Source organism: Stegostoma tigrinum, chromosome 5 (genome assembly GCF_030684315.1).
Source record: "Stegostoma tigrinum isolate sSteTig4 chromosome 5, sSteTig4.hap1, whole genome shotgun sequence".
Lineage (NCBI taxonomy): Eukaryota > Metazoa > Chordata > Chondrichthyes > Orectolobiformes > Stegostomatidae > Stegostoma > Stegostoma tigrinum.
Genome location: NC_081358.1, coordinates 8,353,537 through 8,375,071, shown reverse-complemented (window position 1 = coordinate 8,375,071; position 21,535 = coordinate 8,353,537). Strand labels below are relative to the sequence as shown.

The window sequence follows — 21,535 nt, the reverse complement described above, 5'->3', positions numbered from 1 at the left end:
TTATATTTAACCTCATTCTCACCGATCTGTCTGTCACAGATCAATCTGTCCATCATAGTTTTGGCAAGAATGACTACTGCACGATCCCCCTTGAGACAAAGTCCCACCTTCACAGTGAGAATACCCTTCATCATGTGTGCGCCACTATCACATGATAGTAAGGATAGATGTCACCAGCAGTGTTCTACAGGGATCGGTGCTGGGTCCACTTTTGTTTGTCATTTGTATAAATGACTTAGATGAAAATATAGGAGGCATGGTTAACAAGTTCTCAGAAGACACCAAAATTGGTGGTAAAGTAAACAGTGAAGAATGTTATCTAAGATTACAAAGAAATCTTGTCAATGAGGTCAGTGCGCGGAGGAGTTGTGGACTGAGGTTTAATTCTAATAAATTTGGTAATACAAACACAGATACGACTTACACAATTAATGGTAGGACCATGGATACTGTGGTAGAATGGAGAGACCTTGAGGTTCAACTACATAATTGTCTGAAATTTGCATCAAAGGTGGACAGAATGGTTAAGAAGGCATTTGCCTTCATTGCTCAGTCCTTGGAGTATCGGAATTAGGAACATCATGTTGTGGCTGTAAAGGATGTAGTGAAGCCTCTCCTAGAGTACTGGGTGCAATTCTAATCCTGTTATAGGAAGAATATTATTCAAGTGGAGAGAATCCAGAAAAGATTTACCAGGATGTTGCCAGGAATTGAGGGTCTGAGATATAAAACCAGACTGGAAAGGCTGGGGCTTTTTTCATTGGAGAGTAGGAAGTTGAGAGGTGACCTTATTGAGGCTTATAAAATCAGGAGGGGCATAGATAAGGTAAATAACAAGGGTCTTTTCCCTCGGGTGGGGGAGTTCAAAACTACAGAGTGAGAGAAGAAACATTTGAAAAGGGCATGGGGGGCAAAAACGTTTGAGTGGGTCATGTGTGGAATAAACTACCAATGGAAGTGGTGAACGTAGGTACAGTTTCAACGTTTAAAAGACTTCTAGATAATTTCATGAATAGCAAAGATTTGGAGGGATATGGGCCAAGCTCAGGCAGACAGGACTAATTCAGTTTGGAAACATGGTTGGCATGGGCTGGTTGGACTGAAGGGTCTGGTTCCATGCTAGGTGACTCTATGACTCTATAATAGATCCAGCAATTCAAAACAGAGTATCCATGAGGTGTTGTGGGCCATCAGTCTGCAACCTTGTGGCCCACAATGTCCCTCTCTTCCATTACCATCAAGATATTACGACTGCTAAAGTCCCATTAGTATTTTGCTCTATCAAGGAAGTGTTTCAAATGGGTATTTTCAATATTTGACAGCTAAGACAAAGTTCAATGAATATGTTTATCCATTTAAGTCAGTCACAACCAAAAATCTGCACAATAGCAGAATTGTTCACAGGCAAACTGCATTCATTAAGCAACAAAGCACTGTTTCTTGCCTTCCCTACGAAACTAAAAGATAGTAAATATTGAACAACCACCTTAAATTTAATTTCAGATTAAAGCTTTCGAGAAGATGTGTAACTCGGGTTGTAGGTGAGATAGTACACATGCTCGCTGAACCGGAGGATTTGGTTGCAAACATTTTTGACACCCTGCTGGGTAACATCGTCAGTGCGCCTTCGGTGAAGTGTCAGTGTTCTGTCCCGCTTGTTATTTAATTTTACCTTTGGCAGCTGTATCCTCAACAAAGACATAATTAAACTCAACTAAAAAATGGTCATTTGCTTGACCAAACAGATATTAGATTGTCAACTGTGACAGTGGTTACCAATTAATTTGGCTCAACTGGAAATTCCAAGGCCATTTTATACACACCTGTACAGTAGGCACATCGTTAAATGCCCGTGTAAAATCATCTTCATCTAGTGCTCCATCTTTTGACGGCCCTGAATGAGGAAGAAATAATTTCCTTTATTTCAAAACAAATAATGTCAAAGAGTTAACAATTTTTCATTAAGTAATGGTTTCATGGTTGTGAAACCATCTGCAAGGCGTATCGAACATAGGTAATTACTGCTTCACAACTGAACAACTTTTTTTTAAATAGGTCAAGTGACATAGTTATGTACATTTTCACATGCAAACATTACTTCTGATGCAAATCTTTCATGCAAAATTAATTCTGAAATAAATGTGAAAGCATGTGACATAACTGAACCTGCAATAACATAAGTGGCTAAATCTAACACTTTGATTTCTGAAATATTCCAACTGACAAGTAGCCTAAGAACAAGAAAAACTTCATTCCTCCTTACTGATGCATTTGGAAAATGGATTTATTTCAGTTTAGTAATTCTATTAATTCATTAATAGATAATTCTAAACAAATTTGATATAGACAGCATTTGCAACCAAATTTAGATGGAATGTAAGTTGAACCTTAGAACCTGAAGCAGCAAGATGAAAGAAATTGAAGTAAATAGTTAGAAATGTTTAGGGAACCTGAAAAACCTATTGAAAATGACTTTTGAGAGTTTGTATCATTTACAAGGGGATCAATTATAATTTTGGATAAGAAGAAATACTCATCTATATGAGCTAGTGATGTTTGGCAAGGAAGCAGTAACAACAGAAGTTAAAAATACTGAAGCAACGTGACAGATGTAAAATTTAAGATTTAAGAACACAGACATCAACAGAAGAATATGTCATAGTTGAAAAGGTCATGGAAAGAAGTGCACTGCTATATCTAAAACTGTACAAATGGAACCTTGTTTTACACAGAAGCTGCTGCCCGAATGGTTAAATCCTTGAAAGAAAATGACTGGATTTCTGCTTCAAAAAAACCGCACGACTGAAACAGTGAACTGAGATGAGAAGGTTCTTCACTGGAGAGTACTGAGCCTGTGGAAATCTCTGCCACAAAAGGTGGTTGACGCCAAAACACTGAATATTTCAAGGAGATAGAGACTTTTAAGCGACTCTTGGATAGGCACATGGAGGACAGTAAAATGTAGGGTGAGCAGGTTAGTCTGATCTTAGTAGGATAATAGGTCAGCACAACATCGTGGGCCAAAAGGACTGTATTGTGGTGTATTGTTCTATATTCTATATAATTCTTGGGACTGAAATGGGAACACGGCCATGTTGCGGTGTGAGCTTTTTGTTTTTATCTATTCTAAGATCCTTAAAGCACATGGAATTGGGGGTAGTGTACTGAAAAGGATAGAGAGTTGGTTGGCAGACAGGAAACAAACAGGAGGAATAAGATATAGTAAAAACTGCCGATGCTGGAGAATCTGAGATAACAAGGTGTAGAGCTGGATGAACACAGCAGGCTAAGTAGCATCAGAGGAGCAGGAAAGCTGACACTGCAGGTCTGGACCCTTCTTCAGAAAAGAAATTTCTTTTTGATCTGAATAAAGGTCCAGACCTAAAACGTCAGCCTTCCTGCTCCTCTGATGCTGCTTGGCCTGCTGTGTTCATCCAGCTCTACACCTTGTTATCGAGGAGGAATAACAGTTATTTTTTCTGTGGCATTCAGTGACTAGTTTGATTTGATTTTGATGGTTTTAATTTATTATTGTCACGTGTACTAAGATACAGTGAAATGTATTTGTTTTGTGTGCCATTCAAACAAATCATACTTTCCACTAGTACATGAGGATATAGAACTGAATGCGGAATAGTGTGTTACAGTTACGGAGAAGGATCAGCTCAAACATATAGGATATCTATTCATAAGTCTGTTAACAGCAGGGAAGAAGCTATTTGTAAATTTGTTGGTATCCATTTTCAAACTTTTGTGTCTTCTGCCTGAAAGAAGAGGCTGGAAGAGAGTACACCTGGGTTGGGGAGAGTGTTTGATTATGTTGGCTGCTTTTCAGAGGCAGCAGGAAATGTAAACATCATCAACTCTGCCTGCTCCTGCCGCTCTGAACTCATCCCCACCTATCTGGACTCCATTTTCTCCCCCTTAATCCAGGAACTCCCTACCTATGTCCAGAACACCACGCATGCCCTCCACCTCCTCCAAAACTTCCAATTCCCCGGTCCCCAAAACCTCATATTAACCATGGACGTCCAGTCCCTGCACAGCTGCATTCCCCATGCAGATGGCCTCAAGGCCCTCCGCTTCTTCCTGTCCCGCAGGTCCAACCAGTCCCCCTCCACCGACACCCTCATCTGCCTAGCCGAACTCGTCTTCACCCTCAACAACTTTTCTTTTATTTCTCCCACTTCCTACGACAAAAGGGGTGGCCATGGGCACCCGCTTGCGCCCAAGCTATGCCTGCCTCTTTGTAGGTTATGTGGAACAGTCCCTCTTCCGCACCTACACAGGTCCTAAACTTCACCTCTTCCTCCATGACATTGATGACTGAATCGGCGCCGCCTTGTGCTCCCAAGAGGAGCTCGAACAGTTCATCCACTTCACCAACACCTTCCACCCCAACCTTAAATTCACCTGGACCATCGCCAACACATCCCTCACCTTCCTAGACTTCTCTGTTTCCATCTCAGGCAACCACCTAGAAACCGATGTCCATTTCAAGCCCACCGACTCCCACAGCTACCTAGAATACACCTCCTCCCACCAACCTTCCTACAAAAATTCCATCCCCTATTCCCAATTCCTTCGCCTCCGCCACATCTGCTCCCAGGATGAGGCATTCCACTCCCGTACATCCCAGATGGCCTCATTCTTCAAGGACCGCAACTTCCCTCCCGCGGTGGTCAAGAACGCCGACCGTGTCTTCAGCATTTCCTGCAACTCATCCCTCATACCCTGCCCCCACAATAACCACCAAAAGACAATCGCCCCTAGTCCTCACATACCACCCCACCAACCTCCAGATACAACGCATCACCCTCCGACACTTCCGCCATCTACAATCCGACCCCACCACTAAAGACATTTTCCATCCCCACCCTTGTCTGCCTTCCGGAGAGACCACTCTCTCCATGACTCCCTTGTCCGCTCCACACTCCCCTCCAACCCCACCACACCCGGTGCTTACCCTGAAACCACAGGAAGTGCTACACTTGCCCCCACGCCTCCTCCCTCACACCCGTCCCAGGCCCCAAGATGACTTTCCACATCAAGCAGATGTTTACCTGCACATCCGCCAATGTAGTATACTGCATCTGCTGTACCCGTTGTGGCTTCCTCTACATTGGGGAAACCAAGTGGAGGCTTGGGGGCTGCTTTGCAGATCACCTATGCTCGGTTCGCACTAAACAACTGCACCTCCCTGTCGCGAGGCATTTCAACTCCCCCTCCCATTCCGTGGATTCCTGGGCCTCCTGATGCCACCCGTAGGTTGCAGGAACAGCAACTCATATTCCGCTTGCGAACCCTGCAGCCCAATAGTAGCAAGACAACAAAGTGTGGAGCTGGATGAACACAGCAGGCCAAGCACCATCTTAGGAGCCGAAAGATGATGTTTCGGGCCTTGACCCTTCATCAGAAAAGGGGAAGGGGGAGAGGATTCTGAAATAAATAGGGAGAGAGGGGGAGGCGGACCGAAGATGGATAGTAGAGAAGATAGGTGGAGAGGAGAGTATGGGTGGGGAGGTAGGGAGGGGAATAGGTCAGTCCGGGGAGGACGGACAGGTCAAGGGGGCAGGATGAGGTTAGTGAGTAGGAAATGGAGATGCAGCTTGAGGTGGGGGGAGGGGATAGGTGAGAGGAAGAACAGGTTAAACAGGTGGGGACGAGCTGGGCTGGTTTTGGGATGCAGTTGGGGGAGGGGAGATTTTGAAGCTTGTGAAATCCACATTGATACCATTGGGCTAGAGGGTTCCCAAAGTGGAAAATGTTTGCTGTTCCTGCAACCTACGGTGGCATCATGATGGCACTGCAGGAGGCCCAGGACGGAAATGTCGTCTAAGGAATGGGAGGGGAAATTGAAATGGTTCGTGATTGGGAGATGCAGTTGTTTATTGCGAACGGAGTGTAGGTGTTCTGCAAAGCGGTTCCCAAGCCTCCGCTTGGTTTTCCCAATGTAGAGGTAGCCACACCGGGTACAGCGGATGCAGTATACCAAATTGGTGGATGTGCAGGTGAACATCTGCTTGATGTGGAAAGTAATCTTGGGGTCAGCTTTTGTGGTCTTAAGATGCTGCTTGGCCTGCTGTGTTCCTGCAGCTCCACACTTTGTTATCGCAGATTCTCCAGCATCCGCAGTTCCCATTATCTCTGAGCCCAATGGTATTAACGTGGATTTCACCAGCTTCAAACAATGAGAAGGACAAAAGAGCTGATAATAACAACAAAAGCGGGAGAAAAGTAATTGAGCTAAGGGGCACAATGTGGTACCTTAGGAGGCACTGTTAGTGTAATTCTGGAACAACAACATAATGACTGGAAAATTATTCCAAAGTTCCTCTCCCACTTGACGAGTTTAATTTCCCCTGAGGTGTGACAGAAATATTTAATTTTTGAAATGAAGGGGATACCATCGCGAAGATAGAGAGAAGTTTCCACTTGAGGCAGAGCAATCAGTCATAAAACGAATGTGGTTGTAATGCCAACACAGAATTCGAAGAAAGTTCCTCAGAGAAGAGTGTAAAACTAGACCTGCCATCTTATAAAATGACAGCGGTAAGCACTAGAGATGAATTAAAGGGAGGGGGGGGGGGGTTGGGGCTTTAAATACTGGCAGGAGGAAAGAAAGAGAGTCAAATGCTTGGTTAAAATGAGACAAAGTAAGAAACATGAGCAAGCTCATATGGAGCAGAAACATTAAATTGGTCATTCAGGGCTTGGGCTTGTTCCAGTGCTTTAAATACAGTGCAATTCTATGTTAGAACTTCATGGGTTTCCTCTGTACCTCTGCAACCTAGTGCTAGCAGAGGAAGAGAAAATCCAAGGAATTCTTTGGCAAGCATCAGCTCTCATAAGCAGACTGGACCTGGAATGTAACATACAGGTGGTGGTGGGCATTTATTGCACTTACACCTATTGACAGTAAAGGTCAGCAGTTTTAATAGGGCTGCTGAAGAAGACTTGGTGAACTTCTGAAGTATGATAATGGAGGGTGTGAATATTTTGGGTGAGATCAAATTCACAAAAAATTTGGATTTCTACAACAATTATCATGACTTTAGAATTTCTTTTCAGTCAGTGAGATCCTTTTGAGGTGCAGTCATTGTTGTAATATAGGAGATGTGGCAGCCAATCCACATACAATAAGCAACAGCGCTATAATGTTTAAATAATCTGTTTTCTGTGATGTTGGTTGAGAAATAGCATAATTTAGAGATAGCTCTAGTTTAACATCTCACCTGAAAGACAATATGTTCAACCATGCGAACAAAGTGTGGAGCTGGAGGAACATAACACGCCAGGCAGCTTCAGAGGTGCAGGAAAGCTGACGTTTCGGATCAGGACCCTTCTTCAGAAATTTTCACGGCAGCACAGTGCCTCAGTTGGTAGCACTGCTGCCTCACAGTGCCTGGAATCCGGGTTTGATTCCACCCTCGGGCAACTACCTGTGTGGACTTAGCATATTCTCCCGTGTCTGTGTGGGTTTCCTTTGGGTGCTGCCGTTTCGTCCCACAGTTAAAAAGATGTGCAGGGTAGGTGGATTGGCCATGCCAAATGGCCGTTGTGTTCAGGGATGTGTAGATTAACTGGGTTATAGAGGGATGGGTCTGGGTGGAATGCTCTGAGAGTCAGTATGGACTTGTTGGGCTGAAGGGCCTGTTTCCACACTGTAGGGGTTCTATGATCTAAAAACAAAATGGACATCACTTCTTCTGATTAAAGTTTGATGTTGTTTGGTCTGAGTGTTTACGCTCTATAGTATTTTAGTTTAATTATTTGTAGTTCACAATCTCACTCGAATTAACCAATTAGCATTAGACTAACAACACAGCTTGATGATGTTACAATGCCAGCTGATGGCAATACTAGACCAACCAGATCTCAGTGAAAAACCTTCTGGAGGAAGGGTCACTGGAACCAAAATGTTAACTCTGATTTTTCTTCACAGATGCTGCCAGACCTGCTGAGCTTTTCGTGCAACGTCTGTTTTTGTTCCAGGTCCCACTGAAACGTGGCTGAATAAACCCTAATTTTATTTTTTAAACCACGGAGGTCAGTTACTGAATACATTCATATAAGTAGCAAGTGTACTTTTAACACAAAGAATAAAATGTTTATTAATCAAGAAAAAATTAAACATATTACACTCAGCAAAAAATGTGAGAAAACTTTCAGTGCAAGTACCAGCAAAAGTATTCAAACTCTCACTAGTCCTTCTGCCTCTGTACTCATTTCTTTGGACAAGAGTCCTCTCCCCGTCCCACAGACCCCTATGCCCAGCTCCAACACTCTCTCTCCATCTGGACCCCTCCCTCCGGCCTTTTACCTGCACTCGATCTTTTCATTGAGAACTGTCACCTCACTTTCAGTGCCCCTCTCAACAAATCCAACCTATCTCCCTCCGAACTGACTGCACTCCTTGCACTCAGATCTAACCCTGGCTTTGTCATCAAGCCTGCTGATAACGGTGGTACTATTGTTGTCTGGCGCACTAAACTCTACCTGCAGAGGCTGAGTGCCAGCTCTCAGATACCTCCTCCTACCTTCCCCGGACCATGCCCCCACCATGGCACATCAGGCCATTGTATCCATCACGGTTACGGATCTCATTTCATCCGGTGATCTCCCCCCATCTGGTTCCAAGTTAATAGTCCCACAACCCTGCACAGCTCGTTTCTACCTCCGCCAAAAATCCACAAGCAGGACTATCCAGGCAGACCCATTGTTTCAGCCTGCTCATGCCCCACAGAACTCATCTCTTCCTATCTTGATTCAGTCTCTTCCCCACTAGTTCAATCCCTACCCACATACTTCCATGATTCATCTGATGCCTTACGCCGGTTTCAAAGCTTCCAGTTTACTGGCTCCAGCCACCTCCTCCTTACCATGGATGTGCAATTACTTTATACATCCATTCCCCACCAGGAGGGTCTTAGGGCTCTCTGCATCTTCCTGGAACAAAGAACCTGAAACATCCCGACCCACCTCCATCCTCCTCTGCTTGGCCGAGCTTGTCCTCACCCTCAACAACTTCTCTTTCAACTCCTCTCATTTTCTTCAGGTAACAGGGTTTGCCATGGGTACCCGCATGGGCCCAAGTTATGTCTGTCTCTTCACAGGGTACGTGGAACATTGCTTGTTCCAGTCCTATTCTGGCCCCCACCCACAACTTTTTCTCCGATACATCAATGGTGTCATCGGTGCTGCTTCCCTCTCTCGTCAAGAATGGGAAAACTTCATCAATTTCACCTCCAATTTCCACCCTGTCCTCACTTTCACCTAGTCTATCTCTGACCCCTCTCTTCCCTTCCTCGACATTTCTGTTTCCATTTCTGGGGTAGACTGGTCACTAATATCCGTTACAAACCTACTGACTCCCACAGCTACCTGGACTATACATGCTCACACCCCACTTCCTGTAAAGACTCCATCCCATTGTTTCAGTTCCTCCACCTTGGCCACAAAGGTTCAGATGAAGCCAACTTCGACAAGGGAGCCTTCGAAATGTCCACATTCTTCCACAACTAAGGATTCCCCAGCTCCGTTGTCGACAGGGCCCTCAACTAGATCCGACCCAGCTCCCATACTTGTACCGTCACCCCTTCTCTTCCCTCCTGCAACAGCAATAGGGTTCCCCTTATCCTCACCTACCACCCCACCAGCATCCACATCCAGAAGATCATCAGATGCCATTTCCGCCACCTCCAGCAAGATGCCACCACCAGCCACATATTCCCCTCCCCTCCTTTGTCTGCCTTCCGCAAGGACCATTCCCTCCGGGACACCCTGGTCCACACTTCCATCACCCCCAACACCTCCCCACAACCCCACAGCTCTTTCCTGTAACCAGCGAAGGCACAGCACCTGCCCATTTATCTTCTCCCTCCCCAAACATACCTTTCAGGTGAAGCAACACTTCACCTACACTTCCAAGAATCTAGTCTACTGCATTCGCTGCTCACAATGTGGTCTCCTCTACACTGGGGAAACGAAGCATAGACTTGGCAACCGCTTCGCAGAATATCTACATTGTGCTTGCAAAAAAGACACTGAACTAACTGTTGCCTGCCACTTCAATGCACCACCTTGCTCCCTGGCCAACATCTCTGTCTCTGGCTTGCTGCAGTGTTCCAAAGTAGCCCAGCGCAAGCTGGAGGAACAACACCTCATTTTCCGCTTGGGCACCCTGCAGCCCTCCGGACTCAATATTGAGTTCAATAATTTTAGGGTCTAAACTCTCCCATGTCAGAGCCCCTGACCCCAGGCATCAGGCTTTGTTACCACATAGTGACGAACAACGGGGGATATATAGTGGCAGGCTAACAGTCGCCATTAACAACTACTCACCCTCCCAGCCTGATTGTTAGCAGCTCCTTTGTCTTTCTCTCTCTATGGGCTCCATCCTATCGTTTACCTCCTACACCTCCCACCTCCCCATTTTCCGCATATAAACTGACATTTTCCCAACCACCATCAGTTCTGAGGAAGGGTCACTGGACCCGAAACGTTTAACTCTGTTTTCTCCTTCACAGATGCTTCCAGTCCTGCTGAGCTTTTCCAGCAACTTTGTTTTTGTTCTTGATTTACAGCATCTGCAGTTTTTTTGGTTTTTATTAGGTACAGCAAGTAATATGGCACCCTTTTTTGTAAGGGTGATAAAATTAGGGAAGTCTTGCTACAATTCAGAGACCACGGCTAGGGTAGTGCAACTGTTTGGCTCTCCATAAAGAGGGATATATTTGCTTTGGCAACAACTCCAAAAAGATTCACAAATTGATTTCTAATATGAACAGGTTTCTTTTAGAGATAAACTGAACATGCATCTATTGTCATTGTTCAAAACCTTATTAAAACATAATGTCTTTCAACTTTTTAAAATTTTCTATTTAAAACTGAGAAGGACTGCAACAAGTAAATTTAAACCTTATTTTCTATGTTTTACACTATACTATAATTACTGCAACGCTTAACTTTTAACTTTGTTCTTTCTTTTTACCTTGTTCTTAAGATTCTATACCTAGGTACTTGTACTTAAGATAGCATCTCATGTGGTGACATTATATACTTTTCACTGTGCTACTGTACTTCAGCACTTGAGTACATGTGACAATCCTATCAAACCAATCAATCCTGAAGGATTTGCCAGGACAGCTGCTCATAGGAGAATTCTGACCAGGAAGCAGAGTCTCCAAAATGAGGTATTTCACTTTTAAGACAATGCTGAGGAGTAATTTCTTCTTGGAGACAGTCAGTAAGCTTTGGAGTTTTCCACCCAACAGAATTTTAAAGACAGTATCATTGAATATATTCAAGGCTGAGTCCGATATAGGTTTAATGCAACAAAATCAATGATTATGGGAGGTAACATGAAACTGGACTTACAGCCTCTTTCAACCATGTTCTTAGTGAATTGCAGAGCAGGTTGGAGTGGACAAAATAGCCTACATCTTATTTTCAATGCAATTGAGAAAATCACGTTAAATGCAATCTTACTTCATTTCTGAAGCCAATTAACTAGGCATCTAAATTCCAAGCAGACAATGCACCACCATCCAGCCTGCATATGTTAAACTAAACTAATCCCCAAATTGAAGGACAAGTAAGTGTGTGATCAAATGTTCCCTCTACCATACTTCTACATTCAAGTGATTTTCTTTTCAAAATTCAAAAATTCACTTTTAAAGACTTCACACATTTCTATGCAAACTATAGAGGTATATTCCTTCTGTGTGCTTTATGGAGATTCCCATGTAAATCTTGCATGAGTGCCTAACATAACAGCAAAGGCATGGTTCCAGAGACAGAATGTGGCTTCTGGTCATCCAGGTGATCCACAAACATATTTTTGTTGCTTAACAAATCCAAGAAAAGTGTCTAAAGTAACATAATGAGCTTTATTTGGCCTTAATTGGTATGTCAAAGAGCTCCGACCCCATCAATTACAAAGCACTTTGGAAACTTTCTAGAGGTTTGGATGTCCAGCAAAATCTGCTAGGTCCCGTGACTCATGTATAACAGTATGACAGCAACTTTGTAATGGTTAGCAACCATGCTGTTCTTTATTTTTTAGGCATGAAGCAAGATTGTGTGATTGCACCAAATCTCTTCACCACCTGCTACAGGCTTCTCTTGGTGCTCATTTAGTGACTAATTTCCCAAAGGGTCATGCTTGAGTTGAGACCAAACAGCAATTTTTTTTTAATGTCAAATAGCCGAGAGTCAAAACTAAGGTGACCTTCCAGTGTATCATTGACTTAAAAAATGGCTAAAACTGTACAGTTGTAGTCCACATTGCAATTGCTATTAAGACTGTGCTCAAACTCTTTCACTCCACATACAAAATAGTTGGTCTTTTGTCCAATAGCAACAAGTCCTGAATCCTTCACCAGCCATCCCCAAACAAGCACTTATCTCTCTAGCTTTTATTACTGATGGGGAGACTTCAAGATGGCGGCAGAGTAGGTGAGCTGAGCCCAGGGCTCATTCTCTTCTGTTCATTTTCTTTCTTTCTTTCACCAGCTCTTTTTCGTTTTTGTTTTCTTTAAGTCTGGAAAGTGGCGGGTGAAGGAAGATGCCTCCATCAGCAGCTGCAACAACACCAAGAGGAGCGGGATGCGGCTTCATTTCAGTTCCAGGTATCCCAGCAATCAAGGAGCAGGTCCCAGGCTGACTTCCCAAAACCAGACCCGCAGGCTTGGCTAATGCTCCAGGTCTGCAGCTACGGCCCAGGCACCTGAGGGACAAGTGGCGGTCTCAGCACAGTATGGTAGTCTTGTCCCAGCACTGAATTCTTCATCATTGGCTTCCAGGTATTCTGGTGACCTGCCAGATGGCCTTGGCCCAGCATGGTGATCTTCTTTGGTGGAAACTTCTGCCCAAGTGTGGCAGTCAAGTCCCGGAATGGCACTTTCATCCTAGCTGCATCTCCAGGGTATTCCATTGCTCCTTAACTGGCTATCCCTGAGCCTAGGAGCCGTAACTGAACAGCGTTGAACTTTGTCTTAATTGTACTTTTTCTTCTTATTACGTATGACTTCTAGCATAGATATAGACACCACAGTGGGGCAATTTATAAAACTTTTCACTGTATTTTTGATGTAAATGTACACGTGGCAATAAATTTCTATCCTATTCTACAGATGTTGATGAACATTTCCCATATCTGACACAATATTTTTCTTAAAAGGCCACCATTGAAGAGCAGATCCAGCACAAATTCAACTGTGCTCGCACAGCCTTACAAAAATTATGCAATCAGGTATTTGACAACAAAGATCTCTGAAAGCAAACAAAGGTTTCAGTCTACAATGTTGCTATTGACATCAGTCTTTTATACTGCAGTGAGAAATTTTGGTCACCCATCAAAAGCACCTCCAGGACTGCAGCATTTCTAGTGAATCCATAGGATAGTCAGTTAAGTGGAGGGCACAGGCAAAACATTTTTGGTACTTGTATTGATGCAAATTTCTTCAGCATGACAAATATGATCATGTGAAAACAATTCCAATGGTTTCAAATAGTCGACTCCTAAAACAAATCCTCTGTTCAAAACTTGAGAATGGGTCCTGATCTCAACAAGTACAGAGACGCGTTTTTAGGACACTCACTGAAAAAGGAACAACTTGACATTGGTGTTTATAGAACATAGAACATAGAAAAGAGAAAAGTACAGCACAATACAGGCCCTTCGGCCCACGATGTTGTGCCGTTGAATAATCCTAATCCAAAAATAAAATAACCTAACCTACATTCCCCTCAATTCACTGCTGTCCACGTGCATGTCCAGCCGTTTTGGGTACAATTTGGTGGAAACTATGCCATGTAGGCAGCATCTCATTCAACAAGTGAAAGGAGAGCTGGCTCAAGATTCCCCCTTCCCTCGGCCAACTCTTGTCCTTTCTCTGTTCAAAGACGAATGGCTCAGGATGTATAAATCAAAGCCTGGCAGGCACCATCCTTATTTGGAGAAAGTGACAAGGATGACATTCAGGTGATTCTAATCTTATAAAAGAAAAGAAATTGCATCAGAGGGCACACACACTAAACAACAAGCAGTCAGTGAATATCAGTATAATGATGCAATTTTGTAATGCAGATAACTGCTGAAAGAAATTATATATTTGTAAAAAAAAACTGATGAAGATGAGGAGAAAGGAGATATCAGTTGAATGAAGAAAACAGGGTAAAACATATTTTAAACTTTCTTGATAAAGTTTTGATTCCATTTAAAGTGATAAAACAATGGGCTGAGGAAAACCTGAGCTTTCTTGTGTGTGACATCCTTTAAAGAGCAAAATGTGCTGGGACATATTTTAAAAGAAGTTTAAATTAGCTCCTTGATGAGTAGATTACGTGGTTCAGGAAATAACCATTTGATCTGGCATTACTATGAAAAGCTAAAAAGTAAAGGCTAAATCGAAAACTAGTTGAAGTGGAGGTGCAAAAAGCCTATCTTTCCCTTTTAAGAATTCAGAATTTGAGCAGAGAGAAAATGAGTAAGACTCTCTCTGGATGGTCATTTTCAATTTGGCAGTCTTTAGTGTTGACATAGATCTTTGAATTGTGCACAGATCGTGTTCCTGTATATATGACATAGCTGGGGGAAAAAGAAAACATGAAGCACCAACAACTGTTGGCTGCACGATATCCACTGTTACTGCTGAAGGGTTGCTGGAGCCCACTAGATATTTTAAAGGATTAAAGAAGGGGGACTCAGCATCATCATAACTGTTGCGATGGAAAAGAGAGCATTTTTATATGTGCTCTTTGTTGTTGGGAACTGTGTCTGGGAAATTGAGATGGAACACATTTGATGGTGAATGTGATTCAAGGGCTGCAATAATTGGAGCGCAATTGTGATGTTTTATTTAGGCGAGAAGTTATGTGAGTGTTTGTGAAGATGTGGGAGGTGCACTTTTGTTGTATTATTGATTTAAGCAAAATTTATCTTCTTATTTGAATGACCCTTGACATAAGCTACACTGATTTTAATTGATTTGTTACAGAAAAAGCTTTGGAAGCTGAAAAAACTCCCAGTGGTTTTCTTTTCATCGGCATTGTGAGTTAATTCTTTCCAGAAGTTATCAATCTCTATGGAGCTCACAACATTAAGGTGGAGATGGATCTATAAAGAGTGTTAGTTGTGACTCAGTTAGCTGGATTTTCACCTTTGTGCATCAAGGTCATGGGTTCAAATTCCACAGTTGCACTTGAGCAATACAATCTAGCAGACACAATGCAGCACTTTAGAACATAGAACATAGAACATTACAGGCCCTTTGGCCCTCGATGTTGTGCCGACCGGTCATATCAATCTCAAGCCCATCTAACCTACACTATTCCATGCACGTCCATATGCTTATCCAATGATGACTTAAATGTACCTAAAGGTGGCGAATCTACTACCGTTGCAGGCAAAGTGTTCCGTTCCCTTACTACTCTCTGAGTAAAGAAATCACCTCTGACATCTGTCCCATATCTTTCGCCCCTCAATTTAAAGCTATGCCCCTCGTGCTTTAATAGATGTAAAAGATCCCATGGCACTCTTTCAGAGAGTCGGAAGTTATGCCCTAGTTATTCTGCAGTGTCCTGGCCATTAAAACTCACTCAAACACAATTCCAATAATAGATAACTTCCAGACTACCATATTACTGTTTGCAGAGTTTACTGTGTGCAAATTCATTTTCATGCTTCCTACGACTGCTCTTAAAAAGTACGTTGTTGGCTGCAAAGCACTTTGGGGCATTCAGTAGTCGTCCAAGGTGTGACACAAATGTAAATCTTTTTCTTCCTTTCTTTGTTGTTGTACATGAAGATACCAGATTTCATACCAAAAGAACACTATAAATATGCTAACTGCTGCATGATTCTTCAGAGAAATAAAGAAATACTGCAAGCCATAAGGGAACAGTTAAGAGATAAAGGAAAGCATATTGTAAACAATATGTTTTGAACAGAATTAACTTTAATTGGTGAAAAGTGGTATCAAGTTAGATGATCTAAGGGGGTTCAGATGGATTCATAATCTGCCACATTAGTAGGATGGAACAAAGGCAATACACAGGAAGACAGATTTAATAGAAACAAAGGAATCTCAATGGGTTGATTTGTAATGCTGGAGGATGTTGCAGAGATACGATAAGTTACAATATTGAAGGAACTTACAAATGAGAATGGTGAATTGTTGCAAGGTCTGGACTAGATATGAAGGCCACAAGGACAGGAGTGATAGCTAAAACTTAGTGCATAATAGGATGTACGGAGTGGAATTTGGGATAAGCCAAAGAACTGACAAATACAAGAATATGACATCAATCTTCCTGGAACATGTCACTACTAATTCGAAATATTATTGAGAAATTCAAATAAAGGTCAGACAGCTTCTCCATTATGTTTATACACTTATTTCCTGCTCTCAGCTCTACTGTCTTTCCTGACTACCTATTACAGCTTAGAAATATAGAAAACCAATAGCTCAGGTGGTGGTCTGGTGGACCATTGTGTTTATCTTGAATGAAAAAAAGCAATCCATCATAATCCTGTTTTCCAGATCTTAGGTTTCACTTCTACCATCCTGCATCTAAGTTTTTTTAAAATTATGAGGCTATTTGTCTCCATCATCTTTTCAAAAAAACAAATGTCAGAAAGCTTCTCCATTATGCTAATACACTCATTTCCTGTTCGCAGCTCCACTATCTTTCCTGACTACCTATTCCCATTTAGTAATATTGAAACCATACAGCTCAGGTGTACACATCCTTTGGGGGACAAAATTTCTTCTCAACACCCCTCTAATCTTCTATCATTATATTAAATCTACGCACTCCGGTTATTGACTTCCTCTGTCCATTTATACTTCTCAGGACTTGCCATTTACTCTACATTTCCATGAATTATTTGCTCTCACCAACTTCATTACCTTGCACCTCTCTAGATTAAACTCATTTGCGGCTTTTCAGCCCAACTGGTTAGTTCAAGGATAGCTTTGTGTATTTTATAATTTTCTCCATCAATAAAACTGCTCAAACAATTTTCATGTCATTCTGAAATTTCATAATTGTGTACTTAAATCATTCATATTTCTCACTCGAAGCTATTAACTTAGTACTGGCCCAAAAACACATGTGTTTTCTACCACTCGAAACAAACTTGGGATTTGATTTGCTGGTTAGATTTGGATCACAGAATCATATAGTCAACAATCATAACATATAATGTCATGCTATTTTACCATGCTGAAGTCCATGTAAACTGCTGTATTAAAAGTGTTACCCTCAAACCTCTTCTTTTCTGGCAGAAAAAATTTAAATCGGCTTCATCAGACAACATCCCCTTCACAAATCCAGGCTAACTATTCTTGATTAATCTGTCATTTTCAAACCATGATTTATATGGTCTCTCAGACTGTTTTGCAATAATTTGCTGGCCATCAAGCATAGGCTAACTGGTCTGCTATTACTCAACCTATCCCTCCTTTTTTTAAACATATCTGGTGCCTTATGCCAAGTGTGTCGCATTTTATAAAGCAGTAAAACAAAATATACATCAAAAGAAGATACAGAAGTAAACGTATAAAATTCATAACAAGCTCAGGAAGAGGTAGGATGACACGGTGGCTCAGTGGTTAGCACTGGTGCCTCACAGCTCCAGGGGCCTGGGTTTGATTCCACCCTTGGGCAACTGCCTGGAGTTTGCACATTCTCCCCAGGTCTGCGTGAGTTTCCTCCAGGTGCCCTGGTTTTGTTTTACAGTCCAAAGATGTACAGGCTAGGTGAACTGGCCACGCTAAATTGCCCATACTGTCCAGGGACATCTCAGTTAAGTGGATAGCCATGGAAAATGCTGGGTTACAGGGGCAGTGTGGGTTGGTTGGTGGACAGTCAGTGTAAACATACTGGGCTGAATGGCCTGTTACCACACTGCAGGCATTTTATGATTCTATGGAAAGAGCAGACAAAAACAAGAACGAAGTCTGGGGATGGGGTTAGTACAAAAACAAGGATTAAGTGAGATATCTGAAGTTCAAAATATTGCTGGATTGCAAGGTATGCTACCATCTCATCAAGGCAACAGTTTTGACCATGGGCCAATCATATTCCACAGAGGTACTCACTGTAGGACTACATTTACAAAAGTATAATAGCCAGAAGTGCAGTTTTTAATATCACCACCAGTAATTAACAGAAAAAGCCTGCTTGAAACATAACAGTGTACCATACACTATGAGAAGCAATCCATCAGTATCTTGATTGCTAAAAGAAGCCACAATAAAATAGGTCCGTATTAAACACATATAAAACTCTATATAATGAAAATATAGAAAACCTATAGCTCAGGTGGTGGTCTTTTGAAACATATATTTTCTATATTTTCATAAAATAGAATTGGTAGACACAAAGATGTGAATCAAACTCCACTAGTTTAAAAAGTTAATAAAATGGTAACCATTTTAGAAATTAAAGTACTGACCATTTCTGTCAGTTCATTAGTGGTTAAAAAGTATTAACTACTGGTGCATAGTTCAATCATCAGGACAGACTTAAGAGAAATGGCTGCACAGTGGTACACAGACAGAGGGAGTTATAGAATAGAATACAATAGGATAGAATAGAGTAGAATAGAATAAAATAGAATCCCTACAAGCATGGAAGCAGGCCATTGAGTCCACACCGATCCTCCTAACAGTATTCCACCCAGATCTGCCCCACTAACCCTATCCCTGTAACCCTGCATTTACTACGGCTAACCCACCTAGCCTGCACATCCCTGGACACTATGGTCAATTTAGCATGCCCTATCCACCTAACCTGTACATCTTTGGACTGTGGGGGGAAACCAGCGCCCCTCGAGGGCACAGAGAAAACGTGCAAACTCCACACAGACTATTGTCCAAGGGTGAAACTGAACCTGGGTGCATGGCACTGAGAGACAGCAGTGCTAATCACTGTGCCATCGTGCCACCCACTGCCTATGAAGTTGGTGGATACGGAGAATTATTTTTCAAAACGAAAATGAATTGCCACTTGAGGGAAACAGAATTGTAGGGTTAATCCTGTCTCAATATAGTGGGATAGACTGGATGACTTAGGAGAGACCTAAATGGAACTGGATGATTCTTTTTGCCTTAAGGCCCAGAATATACTGATCCAGCTTCAACTGCCATTTGCAGCAGAGAGTTCTAACTTATCCCACTTAATGTGCGGAGAAGAATTTCTAAATTCTACTCTCAAAAGGTCTGGTTCTTATTTTTAAGCTATGTTCCCTTGCCTTAGACTCTGCAATCAGCAGAAATTGTTTCTCTATTACGTTTATTCTTGAGAAAAACCTTACATTTATTATTAAATATATGTCCTCAGGAAAGTGAGCTCTGCTTGTGTAGATACTTCACCAAACACAGGGTAATGTTCTCAGAAAGAAAAAACTGAGCTGCCTTTTCATCTTGTTTCACAAAACCATGAATTATTCTTTCAGTAATCATGCCAATTAAATGTATACTTTCAGGACAAGTCTGATTGTTAAATGCAATATAAAAACAATTTAGCTATAGTACCTGATTTAGATCCGGGTGCAGAGGCTGATCGTTTCCCACCAACGCTTGCACTTGCCATTTTCTTAGCCGGTACCTTAAACGTGGAACTGGCTGATGGTCTGTTTCCATCCACAGACTCCTCATCATCAAAGCTTTTATCTTAAAAAAAACATACAAAATATTAAACTCCAGTCAACCTTGAATATTTAGTTGTAATATCTTGTTCCTGTTAAACGAAAACAATTATTACTCACAAACGCCCTCATTTTCTCAATGACCATTCTGATTGTAAAGAGAAAATAAAAACGATACCCACCCTGGCTAATCAGCATTAATCTCGTCTTTTCTGCCCTATATATCAAACATCTTAGCTCAGACTGGAATAAATCTGCATCCCAGTCTATTGTACTGACACTTCAAATGTTGCTTTAAATGCCAAAATGTACTTGTGAAGCAAATCTTTGTTTCTGTTGCTTTTGTATGTGCTTCAGCCCATGCATCCTCCCACTTTATAGCTCTCTGCCTTTTCCACCCAGATTCTGCAACTTACAGGCACAGATCCTCTTGCAAATCAGCCGTCTCATTCCTTTTTTAAAAAAATGCTGTCAATTCGTCGCATGCAAGTAGCTCCCAAAAGATCACATGATCAAGTGTTAGTCAATTTTCAGCAACAATCAATTCGAGTCCCTATCTCACAGTACTCGCCATGAATACAACAGAGGCTTATTCCGGCATCTTTACCCGTTCTCCCTTCACTAGGTGCTCAGCAGCCAATCAGCTAAAAGGTGACATCATCTCACAAAGCCAGTGCCAGATAGAGGTGAAAACTCCCCTTCCATATAAATCCTGTTCTCATACACAACTGCAATTCCTTTATTGCAGATTCTACTAGATTCAACCTGCTTAGGTGAAATAAGATCCAGCACTTAAATGAAAAGGTACAGAATCTTTATGGTTTGCTACATCTTATTTTCTTTAGCCTCAATGAATCATACAGCTATTGTTACTTAATAATCAATAAATAAAACATCTTTAAATAGTATGGCACCTTTCATTTTAAACATTAAGCTGAAGCAGATTTTGGCTTTAATCAATTAACAAATATGGCATTTACAAAGTGCAATGTTGCTCTTCCTGTCTATGAAAGATTTTTTAATCTGTTGACCTACTGCATAGCCATACTGATTTAAGAATGCAAGCATGTGCGTTAGGTTCTGTGCTCTGAAGTCAAGACATAGTTACTAAATGAACAGTGTAAGGTTCAACTGTGTTATTTTGCATTCAGTTTCTTGAAGTCCAATGTAATGGCAACAACAGCTTACCTACCTAAAGCACCTCTAATGTAATAAAACTTCCAAAGCACTTCACAGGAACATTATTAAACAAAATATGGCATCTAGCCACATTAAGAACCATGCCAATAATCTATTATAAGAAAAAGATTTTAAGGAGCTTTTGACTTTCGTACCTTGTGGCATGTCAATCAAAGATGGAGTGTTTAAAATCGCAGTTGCTGAAAAGCCTCAATGAAATATGCACACATCTCAGAGAGTTGAAAGGCTGCAAGACATTACTGTGGTAAGGGTGGATGAGGGCAAAAGAGGATAGCAGACCAGGGTGAGAATTTTTCGGGTCAAGATGTTGCTTGACAGGGAAAAGTAGCTGCTACATGGTAGATGAACAAGAAATTGGCAGTTTTGGATGATCTCACAAGTATGAAGAGTTGAACATGTGAAACCATACAAATGAGGGTTTCAACAGCAGATGAACTGAGACAGAGGCTAAGCCAGGTAATGTTCAGAAGGTGGAAATAAGGGGTCTTAGTAAGGTGAAAATGTGTGATTGGAAGAAGACCTCAGCTGTCAAATAAAACATTGAATATTGTAAACATTTAGTCTCAAAGTGATGCCAAGAAGAAGGGTGGAGTCAGCAGCACAAATACAGTTTGGAGTGCAGACTAAAATCAGTGATTTCAGTCTTTCAAATACTGAATGGATGAAAACTTGTTC

The 21,535-nt window shown here is 41.8% G+C and overlaps 1 protein-coding gene across 36 annotated transcripts in view; it reads right to left on the bottom strand.

The window, feature by feature from the left end:
- The window catches only part of clasp2 (cytoplasmic linker associated protein 2), a 380,999-nt gene that overhangs the window by 199,166 nt on the left and 160,298 nt on the right, over positions 1 to 21,535 (bottom strand). For 29 of the 36 annotated variants that reach the window (XM_048530161.2, XM_059645804.1, XM_048530163.2 and 26 more), the window contains 2 exons: positions 19,548 to 19,685; positions 1,824 to 1,894 (listed from right to left, as the gene is read on the bottom strand). In XM_048530161.2, coding sequence (XP_048386118.1) covers positions 1,824 to 1,894; positions 19,548 to 19,685 — 209 coding nt within the window. Of the gene's footprint in view, positions 1 to 1,823; positions 1,895 to 19,547; positions 19,686 to 19,842; positions 19,993 to 20,076; positions 20,282 to 21,535 lie in introns of those variants that run through there. The other 7 variants (XM_059645807.1, XM_059645816.1, XM_048530207.2 and 4 more) reach the window with 2 other exon arrangements.